This window comes from Mycteria americana, chromosome 5, assembly GCF_035582795.1.
Source record: "Mycteria americana isolate JAX WOST 10 ecotype Jacksonville Zoo and Gardens chromosome 5, USCA_MyAme_1.0, whole genome shotgun sequence".
In the NCBI taxonomy this organism is placed as follows: domain Eukaryota; kingdom Metazoa; phylum Chordata; class Aves; order Ciconiiformes; family Ciconiidae; genus Mycteria; species Mycteria americana.
Genome location: NC_134369.1, coordinates 73,379,447 through 73,393,897, shown reverse-complemented (window position 1 = coordinate 73,393,897; position 14,451 = coordinate 73,379,447). Strand labels below are relative to the sequence as shown.

At 39.4% G+C, this 14,451-nt stretch overlaps 1 protein-coding gene across 1 annotated transcript in view; it reads left to right on the top strand.

Moving 5' to 3' along the window:
- Positions 1 to 14,451, top strand: part of FANCM (FA complementation group M) — an 80,842-nt gene that overhangs the window by 22,747 nt on the left and 43,644 nt on the right. The window contains exons 5-8 of the mRNA XM_075504013.1: positions 6,157 to 6,288; positions 7,065 to 7,197; positions 9,066 to 9,194; positions 9,707 to 9,808. Coding sequence (XP_075360128.1) covers positions 6,157 to 6,288; positions 7,065 to 7,197; positions 9,066 to 9,194; positions 9,707 to 9,808 — 496 coding nt within the window. The remainder of the gene's footprint in view (positions 1 to 6,156; positions 6,289 to 7,064; positions 7,198 to 9,065; positions 9,195 to 9,706; positions 9,809 to 14,451) is intronic.

The following is a 14,451-nucleotide window of genomic DNA, read 5'->3' as shown; positions in this document are numbered from 1 at the left end:
AACTCTTTTGTTCAAGCCTTAATTATGAGAATAAATAGTTGTTTAAATGAAATTATTTCTGTTTGGAGGATTGCTCAGCATCATTGCTGGAGATGGAGGAAAAAAAAAACCAAAAAACCAAACAAACAACCCAACAACCAGAAAAATCGTGTAAAATCACAGCCAAATTTCTCTATTTGTGAGAAATGCCACAGTATTAACTGGCTACTGGTGAGAAAGAGGCTGGTAGGAGTTTGAGATCCTATTTTAAAGATCCACCTGCACAGATTACTGCGTGTGTATTTGATTTGGTTTTGGTTTGTGATGTGCTTAGTAACTACGTACAAAGGGCTATGTTTGATGGAGTACTGAAGATGTATCATGGTCTGTGTCTAGATGCTGCTATCGGCTCAGACTAATAGACTACCTGACTGTTACTGGAGTTGAACAAAGCTGACTTTTGTTGCATTTGTTTTTTTTTTTTTCCCCAACTTGTTAATTTTGTGTGTGACTGCCAGCTAATAAACTCTTGAGAGAATATGGTTTTGGTAGTGCTGTATTCTTGGTGCTTTCCTGGCAGGTTACATCTCTGAGTATGAAAGAAAAACAAATATTCAGCCTTGCAAATTGAGGATATGAAACATCCTCAGTAGGATGCTTCTTTCTGTCCTGTGGCAAAGTGATGACATTTACTCTTACTGAACGTCATATTGATATAGAAAAGCCACTTCTTTCTTATAACCTCTCAAGTGAAAGAGTAAAAATGTTCTCGGTGAAATTAGCTGAAGAGTAAAAACTGTAGGCCTTCTTTTTTTCGTAACTTTTAAGAAATGAAAAATGCTGTGATAGGAGAAAACCAAGATGTTAGAAGAGGACAAACTAATGGATCTTTTCGGTGAGTACCAGCTTCCAGGGAAGAACAGTATGTGTTCAGTGTGTAACAGATCCCTGGAGGACGGGAAGGCTGTGAAGTGTCTGAATGGGTTAATATAAACTTGACAACAAAACTTTCAGAGGTGCAAAGATCATTACTGGGTTGATCAGTGTTGGTTTTGGAGAATTATAAGCAGCTTACAAACACTGTACTCTGCTCTGACCCTGTTGCTTTATTTTCAGTATTGGAAAGGTGAGAAAATGTTGGTAGAAAGCTTACACAAAACAGCACTTTTCTCCCTCATGTTTAGAGTTTGTTTGCCTTTGTCATGACTCCGCAGTTTTACAGGGAGAATAGCTAGAAGTGAGCACTAGTCATAGCTCCAAATGCCTTTCTCAGCTGCCTTCTCTGTCATAAACCCACTTCTTTTTCTGTTAATAACTGTCCTCCTTCCCTTCTTTGATGTACTACACTATGATTTGAGAGGCTTCATCAAATGTTACAATAAACTGTTCTCAATCTGTACATAAACTTTATGGACTCAAATATGTGCCTGAAAAGTCTCTTTGCAGTCAGGTAAAGGATATCCATAAGCTGCCCTAGCTCATCCGTGAGACGTGCTCCTACGGCCATGGGGCTGGCTCGTTCTCTGATTGCTGCTGGGCTCCGCGACTCCCGGGTACTTTCTTTTTTGGTGGAGTCTCAAGACTCTCTCACTCAACCTGGAGTTACGGTTGGCAGAGACTAAATATGGTTTGTTCGTGGGCCTTCCTCCTGGAAGTTACTTTCAGGAATGTTAGGGTATCGCACTGACACTTCTCAAGGTAGCACACTTTGTGAAACCTAAGCCTTTCTAGGTTCAGTCCTAGAACAAAGCAATGAATGCTCTAGGTCTTCATCTAACCTTCACTGGGGCTGCTCTTCCTGGAGCTGTAGAAGGCCTGGTTGCTTTCGTGCCTTCCTGCAAAATCTGTTTGTTCTCCCCTAGGACAGTATGATCACAGCTCTATTGTGAAGACTTGCGATAAATACACCTTCTGAGCTGGCTTTCCAGCTATGGAGGGTGGGGCCAGAGCCTGGAAGAAGTCTCCTCTTTCCCTTTCTTGTCTCCCTTCACTCCCTTTGTTGAAAATTTGAAGATCTGGAGCAGAGAGCGGGAGCAGCGTGATGTCCCTGTGGTGCACGGCCACAACAAAACCCTGGATTTGTGTTCTGGAGCTGCTCGTGTTACTTCCCTACTCCTGGTTTTAGTGGTCCCTTGTTAAGGCAGACTGCTGTGGCAGTGGGGCACGTTAACGTTCCCGCACAGCTGTGGGTGTGATGTTACCTCACCGACACGCAACGTCGTTTCATTTTCTCGCATACCAATTCTGCGTCTGCCCCAGCATGTTTGGAAAGGGGTCTGTGGCACATTGCGCATTGAAAATGCTGGAGCGGGGTGAGTTGGGAGAGCAGGAGAAGGAGATGAAGGGAGATGGCAGCTCTGTTGAAGTGCAGCGTGGCTATATAGAGCCGGTCAGGTCTGTCAGTCGTGGCTGGGAACGCAGTGTAGAGCTTCCTGGCACTTCGCCCTTCCCGTGGGTAGAAGTGGGCCTTCTCAGTCTTTGTTTCATGAAGATACAGGCTGCTTAGTGGCTGCTTTCTCTCAAACGCCTCCTTCTCTGCTCTGAAAGAAATGCAATACAAACATTTATGTGGGGGAGATTTGTTGTTTTCCTTCGGTAAAGAATGCTTGCAAATCTGCAGTAAAATAATTAGGCCTGGTCGTTTGTTTAGAGCCTTTGTTTTTTATTGTGGCAAGAGAAAACAGATTAATAGCAGTTTTTAGTGAGATGAAGCTGAAACGATTCGCTTTGCTTTGCCAGTCCTGCTTATGATACAGATCCTAGTCCTCAGCTAACGTTGTAGCTCCAGACAGCAGGTCCTAAGCTAATCTTGGAGACAAGCTTCAAAAAATCAGCGTGATTGCTGGGGAAGATACTTTGTTCAGCAAAAACCTTTATGTTCTTGGAAGTTCAGTGCAGTATGGGATAACTTTACCAGTTGTCTTTTATATATTGGTAGTAAATCTGTTAGCTTTTTGAACTCAATTTAGTGAGGTAGAAAAAGCCATGAGTCCTAGCAAGCAATTAATTTAAATTAATTCTACAGTTCCGTTTTTAAATGGGTAACATAACACTTAAATGTTTTGGAAAGATTGAGGAAACTTTCCAGAAGTATTATCTTTTTAATTAAAAATAAAGGTACGGAGGGAAGATAAATGTAATCACTCTGAGTAGTGCTTCTTTCTGTATCTCTTCTAAGTAGGTTATGTTTACTGTTCCTTATTGGTTTCGAAGCTCCAGGTGACTGGATCCTGCTGTCTTTCATAATAGTCTTCCTCGGTTTGTTTTTGCAGAAGGGGATTAAATCAGACAGGGGTGTACATGGAGCAAACAGTGACAATATAATTTTCTTACATGTTATGAACTAGGTCAAGGGATGAAACATAAAAGCAAATGTAATGGAAATTTCTTTTTAAAAAAAGCTATGCAACAAGTATAGGAAAGAATAAACCAGTGCTGAAATAATATACTTATGTGGGCATTACTTGAATGAAAACATTGATTTCTTTTCTAGAGAAATATGTTTGTGTTCAGAGACTGACTCCATTTCCACTACTTGAGACATAGTTTAGGCTTGATCTTCAGCATTTCAAGTGTCCTTGTGTCCAACTGTTTAGGGTTTGATGGGAGGGTAAAGTGCTATGTCAGTGGTTTCCCATTAAAATAAAAAGAACCGAGTTGTCCCTTGCATGGTCAACTTTTTTTTTTTAATACCTTTTTTTATAAGCTGGCACAGACATTTCTGCCTCTCTCCTTTAAGTGACTTGTCAGATACAGGCCAGATTTAAAAACAACGTAACAATAACAAATTGTTTGGTAAAGGACAAAGTTTTGAATTTTAAACTCCTAAAACTAAACCAAATATGAGAAATTAATTTCTTGGGCATTTAGATTTCCAAGTCGCTTGGTGAATGTTTTTGACTGTATTTTAGGAAAAGATCGTTTGATTTTGTTTTGTTTTGTTTTTTTTCTCCCCCCCCTCCTCCTTTCCTCTGGAAATTCCTAGCAATATTGTAGTTTCCAACTTGTGTTTGCATGTTGTCAGTGGTGATGGTGGTTTATTTGGTCTAATCAATCCATTAGTCTTAATTAGCAGGAGTGCTGCTGGATGGAGTCTCTTGACTGTGCTTTGCTTTGCCTGGGGAGCCGCGTGAGGCCGGGACGCAGGCTCCCTGTAGGGTGAGGCAAACTGAAGCTGGGGCTCGGAGGTGCCTGGGGCTCTTTGGCCGCAGATGGGTGCTCGGTCTGCGCAACGGGCGATGCCCGTTTCCCCTCTGGCCCCAAGCGGATGAGCCCAGCTGGGTTCGTCTGAGCAAAAGCAGCAAGCTGCCTGAGACGTGGTATCCCAGTCTGAAGGCCCAGAGTAGGGAAGAGGAGCAACCTGAGATGCACCAGAGCATTCAGAATTTAGGCTTCGTTTCTATTATTTCTCAGCAGCCTTTATCTGTCATAATCGGCTTAGCCTGCTGACTCTAGCGAGCTGTTTTTGAAAGTCCGGCAGGCACGGAGCGGGCAGCGTGGAAATTCCCCAGCACATTGTTTCCTCAGTTTGGCTGGTGCTTTCACAAGTGTTCATTTCATTCACCCTTCCAAAGTTCTCTTTGCATTTTTGATTCTTTGGGGGATTAATGCTGCTGTAGTTGACAATGGCAATTATTCCCACCCCTTTTCTCAGGATTTGCCACTTAGTGCCACGTAGGCACTGTGCGCAGAGTGAAAAGCTAAAGGAGTACCAAACTATAAAAATAATCAAAGCAAGCAGAGAGAAGAGGTTAAACTAAGCTGCCACTGCATTGACTGGGTATGAGTAGAGTGTGGTTGTTCATCATAATTGGGCATCCTAACAGGCTCTAAAAACCCAGCATAGACTAAACACGTGAAGAAGACAAATGGAGTGTTGTTACTTAGTGTATAAACATGCATTGCACTTTTACAGTTGATTTTCTTTTCCTGTTAGGGCATTTTGTCTTCGCAAGCTGAAGGCATACTTAGATCAGTATTGTTTGAGGCCTGAAAGTTAGACCTGTTTTTATTGGTTCAGCTGGACTTGATTTTCAGTGGGCTGAGAGAATAGCAATAAAGGGATTAGGCATTTGTTACGCTGTGGCCTTCTTAGCGCAGTTCAGCTGAACTGGTGTTAAAATGCCCAGAAAACTTGGGAAATTTTGTATGCATGTAAGCAGCTATCAGGAGCTATCCGCTGTCAAACTAAGTCAAGATGGCCTTTGGAGAAGCTCGTTATTGTGCGCTAAGATGTTTTTGGTGCTACTAGCCAAGTGGGCCAACAGATTGTAAGTAATTTTTGTAGAGCAAATCTGATTACTCCAATTATTACAGAGTTAGCACTCATGCAAAACTAAGTCTATGAAAAAAATCCTGACCACCTAAGGCTGAGAAACAAAGAGGAAAAACAGGATTAAGATGAATTAGTGCAGGTCAGTTCCCTTGTTCCACTGATGTGGAAAGAAGGTACATGTTATGTATAAAAACTAACTGTCTTTTGGTGTGGCTTCCGAAGGAAATGGGGCACGCTGCTGTGCCGGGCCCTTCTGCTGGGCGCTCATTCCTCTCTGCTCGTGTCTCCCGGCTCCCATCCCTTCCACACACAACTTTCTTAACCTGGGGGCTACTCCTCCGCCTGCGGTAATTTAGACTTCTCAAAGATGGATACAAGTTTTCCTGAGACTGAAACACCATTGAAGTTAGGGTTACCAGTAAGAGAGGGAGCTGCAGAGCGAGTTCGGCAGCTGGCTACCTGTCCTGTTTCATTTCCTCTCTGCTCGGTCAGTACTTGTGCGATTACAAAAGCACAGTGTGTGTTTCCACTTCTCAGTTAATTGATGGATATGGGGTTGTCTCGGGGGCAGGGGGGTGTTTGTCCATAGGATGGAGGGCACAAATCCCTAGGGAACCCAGCTGTAAAAATTCTGCTGGTCTTAGAAAAAAATTTGAAAATTAGCCTAGAAACATCCTGATAGCAGAGAACCTTACGGCGAGGCAGAGCACCAGGTTGTCATCTGGCACAGTAACAGGTTATTCAGAAATCAGTACAGTCTCTTTTGTAAAATTCTGTGTTTCAAATAAAATAGATGAGCTGCTTGTGTTCTGTTGTGTAAGATCTGTAAAAATAAAACTACTTTAAAGGGCTAAATATACATACCTTCACATCTCTTGTATACTTCTGTGTTTTGTTTGCAGGTGCTAGAAACATTTGCTGGACGCCTAATTAAAATGGGAGTTTTAGCAAGGCGGGACATTCCCAGCCTTACAAAGTACCAGATAATTCTAGGAAGAGATCAATATAGAAAAAACCCATCTTCACAAAATGCGGTAAATGTCTTTATTTCACATTATTAAAGTAGTGAATAAATAGTAATACTCCACAGTGTACAAAGTTTACTGATACGCTTTAAGTTAGGTTTCCTTTGTAACATTCTATATTTAGCCCTGGAATAAAATATGTCTACTTGTTCCACTTTCTTGATGCTCATATAATAAAGTTAAGGAAAAGATGAAGAACTTCATTTCCAAACTGAAATTATTTTGACAACTTAGATTGTAATTACTGACTGTCAAGTCTATACTTTCCCCTCAAAACTACATTACTGCTCCTATTTTTCTGTAAATTGTCATGGAGTGTTCAAATTTTGAAAACTTAGAGTATTACCTAAGGGGAAAAAAAAAAAAGACTGTGTACCTTAAAAAGAACATTGGGAAATACACTTCACAGTGGACAAGACAACTGTCCTGGCTTAAATTTTGTAGCCTGGGTAGACGTGCTGGAAATTTTGCGAAATACTGATGGATGGTTCAGCTGTCAGATTTTGGGTGTTGCTGCATCGGAAAGTAATGAGCTAATCTTGGAAGATAATGCAGGTATTTTGAAGATCATTTTGGAGGTGGAAAAAGATTGCCTTCATTGATCACTAAGAATTGTGTAACCTGTTTCCTGGAGGTTTTGATAGACAGACTACTCGCTGTGCATTAGTTTGTGCTTTGGCTCTGTTTCTCAGATGTCAATCTTATTTTTGTCATAAGAATTGCAGTATGATTCCTGCTTCTTATCGACTTCCTAATTTAATGATGCATCTATTTTGTTTTCACAGGGAATACATCAAGGCATAATCGAAGGAGATTTTGCACTTTGTATCAGTTTATATCATGGTTATGAGCTGCTGCTGCAAATGGGAGTACGGTCATTATTTATCTACCTTTGTGGAATTATGGATGGATCAAAAGGTGAAAAGTCTTCAGAAACATCCTTCCTTTTGTCTCCACTCCTCCTCCTCATTTAATTTACCTCATCTCTATGGCTAGTTTTGCACAAAACAGGTTATATAACGGATGTGTTGCAAATGTAATTGGTATTTTGTTCCCCGTCACCCCTGTGGGATATATGTTAGCACTATGTTAAAGATAGAGTATACTTGGGAAAGCAAATGTGTTTATATGGCAGCAGTTCTGAAAAAAATAAAGCAGAAACAGAACTCAGAGTAAGTGGCAGTAATATCTTTGCAGAGACAGAGAATAACCATTAAACAATTTAAACTGAGAAGTCATTTGGTCTTGTAAAGCAATTCCTCTGTCTATAGCAAAACTCGTGTATGCATGAATTTAAGTGTCTTTGCCAGAAGATTACGGATTTGGACACATCACACTAGAATGTCTATCCTAGCTGTGCAACATCTTCCATGCTCACTAAGCAAAATAGAAAGTTGTTTTCTCGTCTGGCCTCAGTTTATTTTCCTAATTCTATCACTGACTATTGTGAGTCTTTTGCAACTCTCCACAGTCATTTTTAGACCTGCTGGGTTGTCATTGCTGTCTGGAAGACCTGGTTTGGTACTGACATCTTTTTTGAAGGGGGAAATTTCCACTTGGCAATGTCAGTCCAACAGCAAGTGTCTTCTAAACAGTGGATGTGGGAGGGGAAGGTTCCAGCTGTTCAGATTACCCCATGGTGTGCCTCTCGGGTTTCTTGCTTCAGTTTGGCTTCCACTTAGCTGTGTAACTGTGTGGTAACTTAGAAAAGCTACTTAATCTACAGCACTGCTTAATTAAAATGACACTGCTTCGTCCTACGTCTGAACCAAAAGCGTACAGTGCTTGCTTCATGTTATGGAAAATCTGTAGAATATATTTTTATAGTATGCATGTGCTAATAATTTTTCATTAATTTTATGCTTTTGACATTTTTACAATTTATTACTTTCACATGCAGATTTTTACATTTCTGATGGTATAGTGCTGTTTTTAGACCCAGGCAGTGGAGAGCATTTCACATATTTCCTAGTTTCTCAGATTCCTTAAATCCCGGTCTGCTATTGAATAGAGTAGAATATTTGAATAGAATACACTAGACTATTTCAGTTGGAAGGGTCCTACAACGATCATCTAGTCCAACTGCTGAAAGATGACTGATGGAAAATAGTTCTAATAAATAGGTCTTCTGTACTGGTTCTGCTAAGTTTTATTTCTGGTTTGAGTAGAAGAAAATTTCTTTTAAACATTGACATAAAATCATTCAAGAAGATTGTTCATTCTAGCTTTTTGTCTAGGTTCCCTTCTCTTTGAGTAACTGGCAGCACTTCATAGAAGCATAGAATCACAGAATGGTTTGGGTTGGAAGGGAGCTTTCAAGATCATCTAGTCCAGCCCCCCTGCCACGGGCAGGGACATCTGCCACTAGACCAGGTTGCTCAGAGCCCCTTCCAACCTGGCCTTGAACAGTTCCAGGGATGGGGCGTCCACGACTTTCTGGGCAACCTGTCCCAGTGCCTCACTACCCTCAACGTTTCTGGATTGGATGGCTTTTCTAGTGCTAAATGGTTGATGTAAAACTTTTTAGTTTACCCAGAGGACCAGGCTTCTGTTTATACATATGTTTTTCACATTTAAACTGATGTTTTCACGTTTAAATTCTATAATGGCATCTTCCCTGAAAAAATATTGATGCCAAACAATGCTTATTACATTTTCTAAAGCTAACGTCTATCTTCCAGCTCTTGAAAGGAGCTTGCTACTTCTGAGAAAGCTTGTCTTTTGGATAGCAAAAATTATATTCGCTCCAGAGATTGAATACTAAGATATTTCAACTTTTTACAAAGGGTTAACCCGTACAAAGAATGAACTTGGTCGTAACGAGGACTTCATGAAGATGTATCAGCAGCTTAGAGACATGTTTTCAGGCACATCCCTGGCTTCAGCGAATGGAAATGTTTACAAGAGTAAAACAGGTCAGTATTTCCCTTTTAGGGACAGAATATTTACTTTCTGTTTAAGTGAAACAGTAGATACCTCTGCGTAGTTTGTAGATGCAGGAAGCTATTCGTTGTGATACACTCAGCTAGTACTCTTTATTCCAGATTGTTTTCCCCTGACTCTTTACTTATTTATGTATTTGTTTATCTATCTTCTCTCGGTGGTTTTAGCTACCTTCAAACAAGTTTTCGGTTTGAAGATTTTAAATTGATTTAAAATGGAAGGTTAAAATATTACCGTTTGACTATATATCTTTTACAGTGTGACTGTAACAAAAGTAACAACACTTTCTCAAAAACTGGGTTTAGCAAATATGCTTCTGTAAATAGTTTACCGATTTGTTTGTTTAGGTGAATGTAGTTAGAACTAGTGTCAGGGATTTGTATGTCTGACTCAGAGAATTATAATGGGAGGAAATGAAGTTCACTAAACCTTTGTACTTGTTGCAGGTTTACTTACATCTTTAATTGCTTTATTTCCTTTTCAGTGTTTGAAAATAAAAAGGAATTTATCTATAGCCATCCAAAATTAAGGAAATTGGAGGAAATTGTAATAGAACACTTCAGATCCTGGAAAAAGGGACGTTCTGGTAAGTACCAACAACTCAAAGAAAATGCATCTGAACAGCTCAACCTGTGGATGAAAACAAGTAATATCTTACCGATTCATTTCCTAATTTGTTCAAGTGCTTCTTGATTGTCTTGTATGTTTGTATATCTTCTGTGTGGAAAAGTCCTCTTTAGAAGAACTACACCATAAAATTTATTTAAGAAAAAACATTCCGTAAGCTATCATTATTCATTTGAAAAACTGTTCTACCAGCTTAGTAAAACAGTGACAGTAAACTCATTCCTAGTGCTACTATGTCTCATGATTTTCATAGTCACAGAATTTGTTCTGGAGGCCATCTCTCAGTGTGCTGCTACCATTACCTCCTGCAAAGTTAGATGCAATGTAGTTATGGAGCTTAAGGATAAAAGTTCTGGTATCCAGCCTGTTGCTAAGAACGACAAACTCTGAGGCATGGATTTGAAGCTTAAAACCTTCAGTGACATTCATCTTGCTCATTCTTTTTCATCTTCACCAAAAGGGAGAAAAAATATGTCATACAGTACCATGAGATGATGAAGCGAAGTATTATGAATCATTCAGACATCTCTGGTTTTAGGAAGTTTCAGCTTCTTGATCCAGTTGTTGCTTTTGGAATGATGACATTAGTAACAATTTTTTTTGCAGCTTCTTCACTTTTTTCCTTGTCTGTTTGGATGTTTGTGCTCTGTGAAATTCTGCTAATTTCTGACCTGCTGTTTTGGTTTTGGTTGGTTGGTTGGTTTGTTTTTGTTGTTTGCTTGGTTTTGGTTTTTTGGTTGTTTGTTTGGATTTTTTCTACCTTAGCTGCTTGATTCTCAGAATACACTTTAAATGACTGCTACTTTCTAGTAGCAATCTAGGCAACTTTAAGTTTCCTCATTTCTGTTTTTGTTAGTTTATAATATGTCCAAATGTATTTAATCAAATTACTTTCTTTTTTTTTCCCTTGTATTTGTTTCCCCTTTCCATTCATACTTCTTTCTGTCCTTCCTGCCTCCCTCCATGCCTCTGTCTTGTTTCCTGTAACAACATCTTTCTAAGCCATTGCCTTTTGTTTTCAAATTCTGTATTCTGTACTGGAGTTACTTTAACTAAGTTCCATATTTAATGCTCTTCCATCTTCTTTTGATAGCATGGATTTTGCTGTCATATGAATCCCATCAGATATGTTTTTCCTTGCAATGTTGTTCAGACATGTCTCTTAATATTACTAACAGGTAATTAATATACAAATGTTTTGATGTTGTGTTTTGTGTCTGTGTGCATGAACCTCAGAAGTCAGTAGGCACGAACCCTAAGTCTTTACTGTTATAAGTACAGAATTACAGTAACTGTGCAGGAAGAAATACGTAATCTTTTATAGCATAATTGGCAAGGTATGGTAGCGTATCTAGTCATGTCTTGAGCTAGGTGTGTTAGGTTTTCTTGCTGTCCTTCCTTGCTCCTGATCCCTGTAACCTCCTTTATCCTCGTAACTAATATGCAAGGCAAGGCCATGGGGGACGTAAAGCAGTGTCTGGAACACAGTTCTCTAGATGCATGTAGTTAAACTTAAAGCAAGTACAAAGAACTGATCCTGAAATCTTTGTGTATAACGCAGGGCTAGAAAGCACTTTACAATTGGCAGTCTGATCACAAAGTTGGAGTTGTTCTAGTAACTTAGGGAATGTAGTAAGCTCCAGCTTGTGTCTCCTAAGCTTATGCGTCTCCAACCCAAGTGCACTGGGCAGTTGACAGAAATGGTGAGACACTGTGATTTTATTTATTTGCCTTATCATTCGCTGTGTCATAGAGTCTCTGATGATACCTTTTGAGCAATAACCCAAAACCTGTATTTCTACCCTTACTCCCTGTTTCTTGCAAGTAAACTCTAAATTCACACGTATGCAAGTAGCTACACCCTAAATTCTGGTTTTGGACTGACTGAATAGAGTACACACCCGTGTCCTGATTTCTCCCTCCTCCAGACAAGAATGTCATGAGTCTGTCTATAAAAACTTGAGTACTTATTAAGATTCCAAACATAATCACATGTATCTTTGCTCTGTCAGAAGGCTCTGAAAGAAAAGCCTAAATCATTATGCGAGCAGTGGAAAATACATTCAGCATTTGTTTCAGGAACTCATGCAAGTGTGTAGTATCTCTAGGGGAAAAAAAACCAGAAGCAAACAAAACCCCTGAACTTAACTCTGCTTTGTTCCAATTATGCATTACTGAACTACTCTGAATCATAATTTACTGTGTACACGCCTGTGTGCTTTTTAAAATGAGTAACTACTTCTGCAAAGCACTTTCCTTGAAAAGCCCTACATTTGAGACAGAAAAGGAGAGTATTAATAACCTAAGTCATTAGCCGTATCAGGAACAACGCTGGCTCTTTTTCCTCCATTTGAAATGCAGCCTTTCATATGAGAACTTGTGGGAGTAGTACTGTTCCCTGTGCAAACTCTGAACCATTTCTAACTAGTGATCAACCAGCTTGAGTTTGAGCTTCCTGAGCACGTAGCTATTGCCCCTGCTTTGCAAGATGCACTTACCAGCAATTCAGGTAAGTGCATGACAACATTCTGGCCAGCCCTTAAGAAATGTTGGCTCAGCATAATGAGCTTCTCCCAGCTAATCTTCCATACCTGGATTACTTGTCAGATTGATTATGGGCTGCTAATGTCTTGAATTTTCTAAGTCTGGTTTTGGATAAGGTCAAGGAGGTAATGGCAGCAGTATAACATTTTTTACAGTACAGGGACAGATGCTGCTGAGCATTATTGCTATTCGAGTCATGAGAATATGCTAAAAATAGATAGAGAATTATGTTGTTCAGAATAAAGTTAGTGGAGGAGAATAATATGAACTCATGTAAGTAAAATCTATCCAGCCTGCACTTATTCTGAAATATATAGCTTGTCAGTCTGCTCAGGATGGCAAATTATGCAGAACACATTATATCAGTGTTGCAATTGTCTGGTTTCTAGCTCAAAATATTGAATCATTCACCATTTCATTTCTAGGCCTTCACTGGGGACTGGTTTCTGTACCTGACAGATGACCTCCCATATTGCCTGCAATTTACTGAAACAGTGCAGTAGAATATCATAGAATAATTTAGACTAGTTGGAAGGGACCTCTGGAGATCCTCTTGTCTAACCTCCTTGGCTGTCAGCCTCAGGAGTGAAATCTGTTTTGAGCAGAGGCAGCCGTCTTCATAACTTAACTGTGAAATCAGGGCTCGTGTTAAAAAGAAATGGGGAAAATGGTTAGCTTCAGCTTCTCCATTTTGACTTAAGCTGCTGAAAGCTTTTATGCATATAGATATGCACAACTAATTTCTGATAGTTGATTGATAGGTCAGAAAGATATATATATATATATATATATACTTATCTGTTAGACTTAAAGCTTTAACTTCAAGAAACAACACGATACTGGAATTACAGGCATAGCGTGAAACTGTTGTCAAGCACCAAGTGACTGTTCTTTGTACGTTCAGGGAAACATGTTTTTACACATTCAGTCTTGAGAATTTTAATTTCTTCTCTAACCTTTCTTTTAATGAGATAAAGGTGTTTTGTGGAGAATTGTGTAAAAGAGGAGATCTTTATCCCTGGAAATCTATTTGATTTCATCTGAGGGCTATGTCTAGGTAATGCATGCAAGCTGTACCAATTTCAGTTATTCCTTATACCCTTTTAGAGGTTCTCTTTTTTGACATGCTAGGTTTTTTGACTTTGTCGCACACAGTAATGGGCATGTTGTTTTAGTATTTGGATAGGATGAAGAGAAGCTGACTGTTCAAGGCTTGCATGTTGCTTAGGTAGCTTTTGCTTGTGCTCATGAAGGCAGACACCCGTATATGTTTAAAAAAAAAAGAAGGAAAAAAAAAAAAAAAGTTGAGTACCCAGAAGACAAAATCCATGATAGTGTAACATAGGAAACGTGGTTTTGGTCAAAGGCACCTTCCTACGAAACCGTGTATCAATGCAATTATTGAAATCTTTGCTATCGAAATGAGAGATACAACCGGGTGTGATGACAGACCATTCAGAAGCAACAGGTTGTGGTATGACAGGAAGTTTTTGTACATTTCTGCTGTCATGAGGATCCTAAGCTGTAGAACAAGAGACAACTCACTGTAGTAAATCATAGAAAGTTGATATACATCTCTCTTACTCCACCATGCTGTATCCTAGACTAATGGTAACAGTGTTTTTTGTTGCTATATATTGCTAACCTCATCTGACTCTGGGCATTTAAGTAGCAGATTTAAAAGTCACATTGTAGGCTCTTTGGAAGAAGGCACCTTGATCTTTATTTCAAGACACTTGCCATCAAACCCGAGCTTTTCAAAGTGACATTAGTAATGGTACCTCCGATATAAGACATTCTCACTGTAGTTGGTGTAAATTCTCCAAAATTAGAATACTGCTTTAATTCCAAAGAGGAATTGTTCAAGCAGGTGTATCTCGGAGCATCTTCTGGGAGGTTGGTCTAGATAGGCTGAGAGGCTCCTAATTGCCAGTTTTCTCTATTGTTTTTTTTTATGTTTTTATTTACTTAGATTTTTTTTTTATGATTTTTTTTTTTTTAAAGAAAATGTCTTTGAGAAAATAAAAATGCAGTATATTGGACAAAATCTTCCCATTA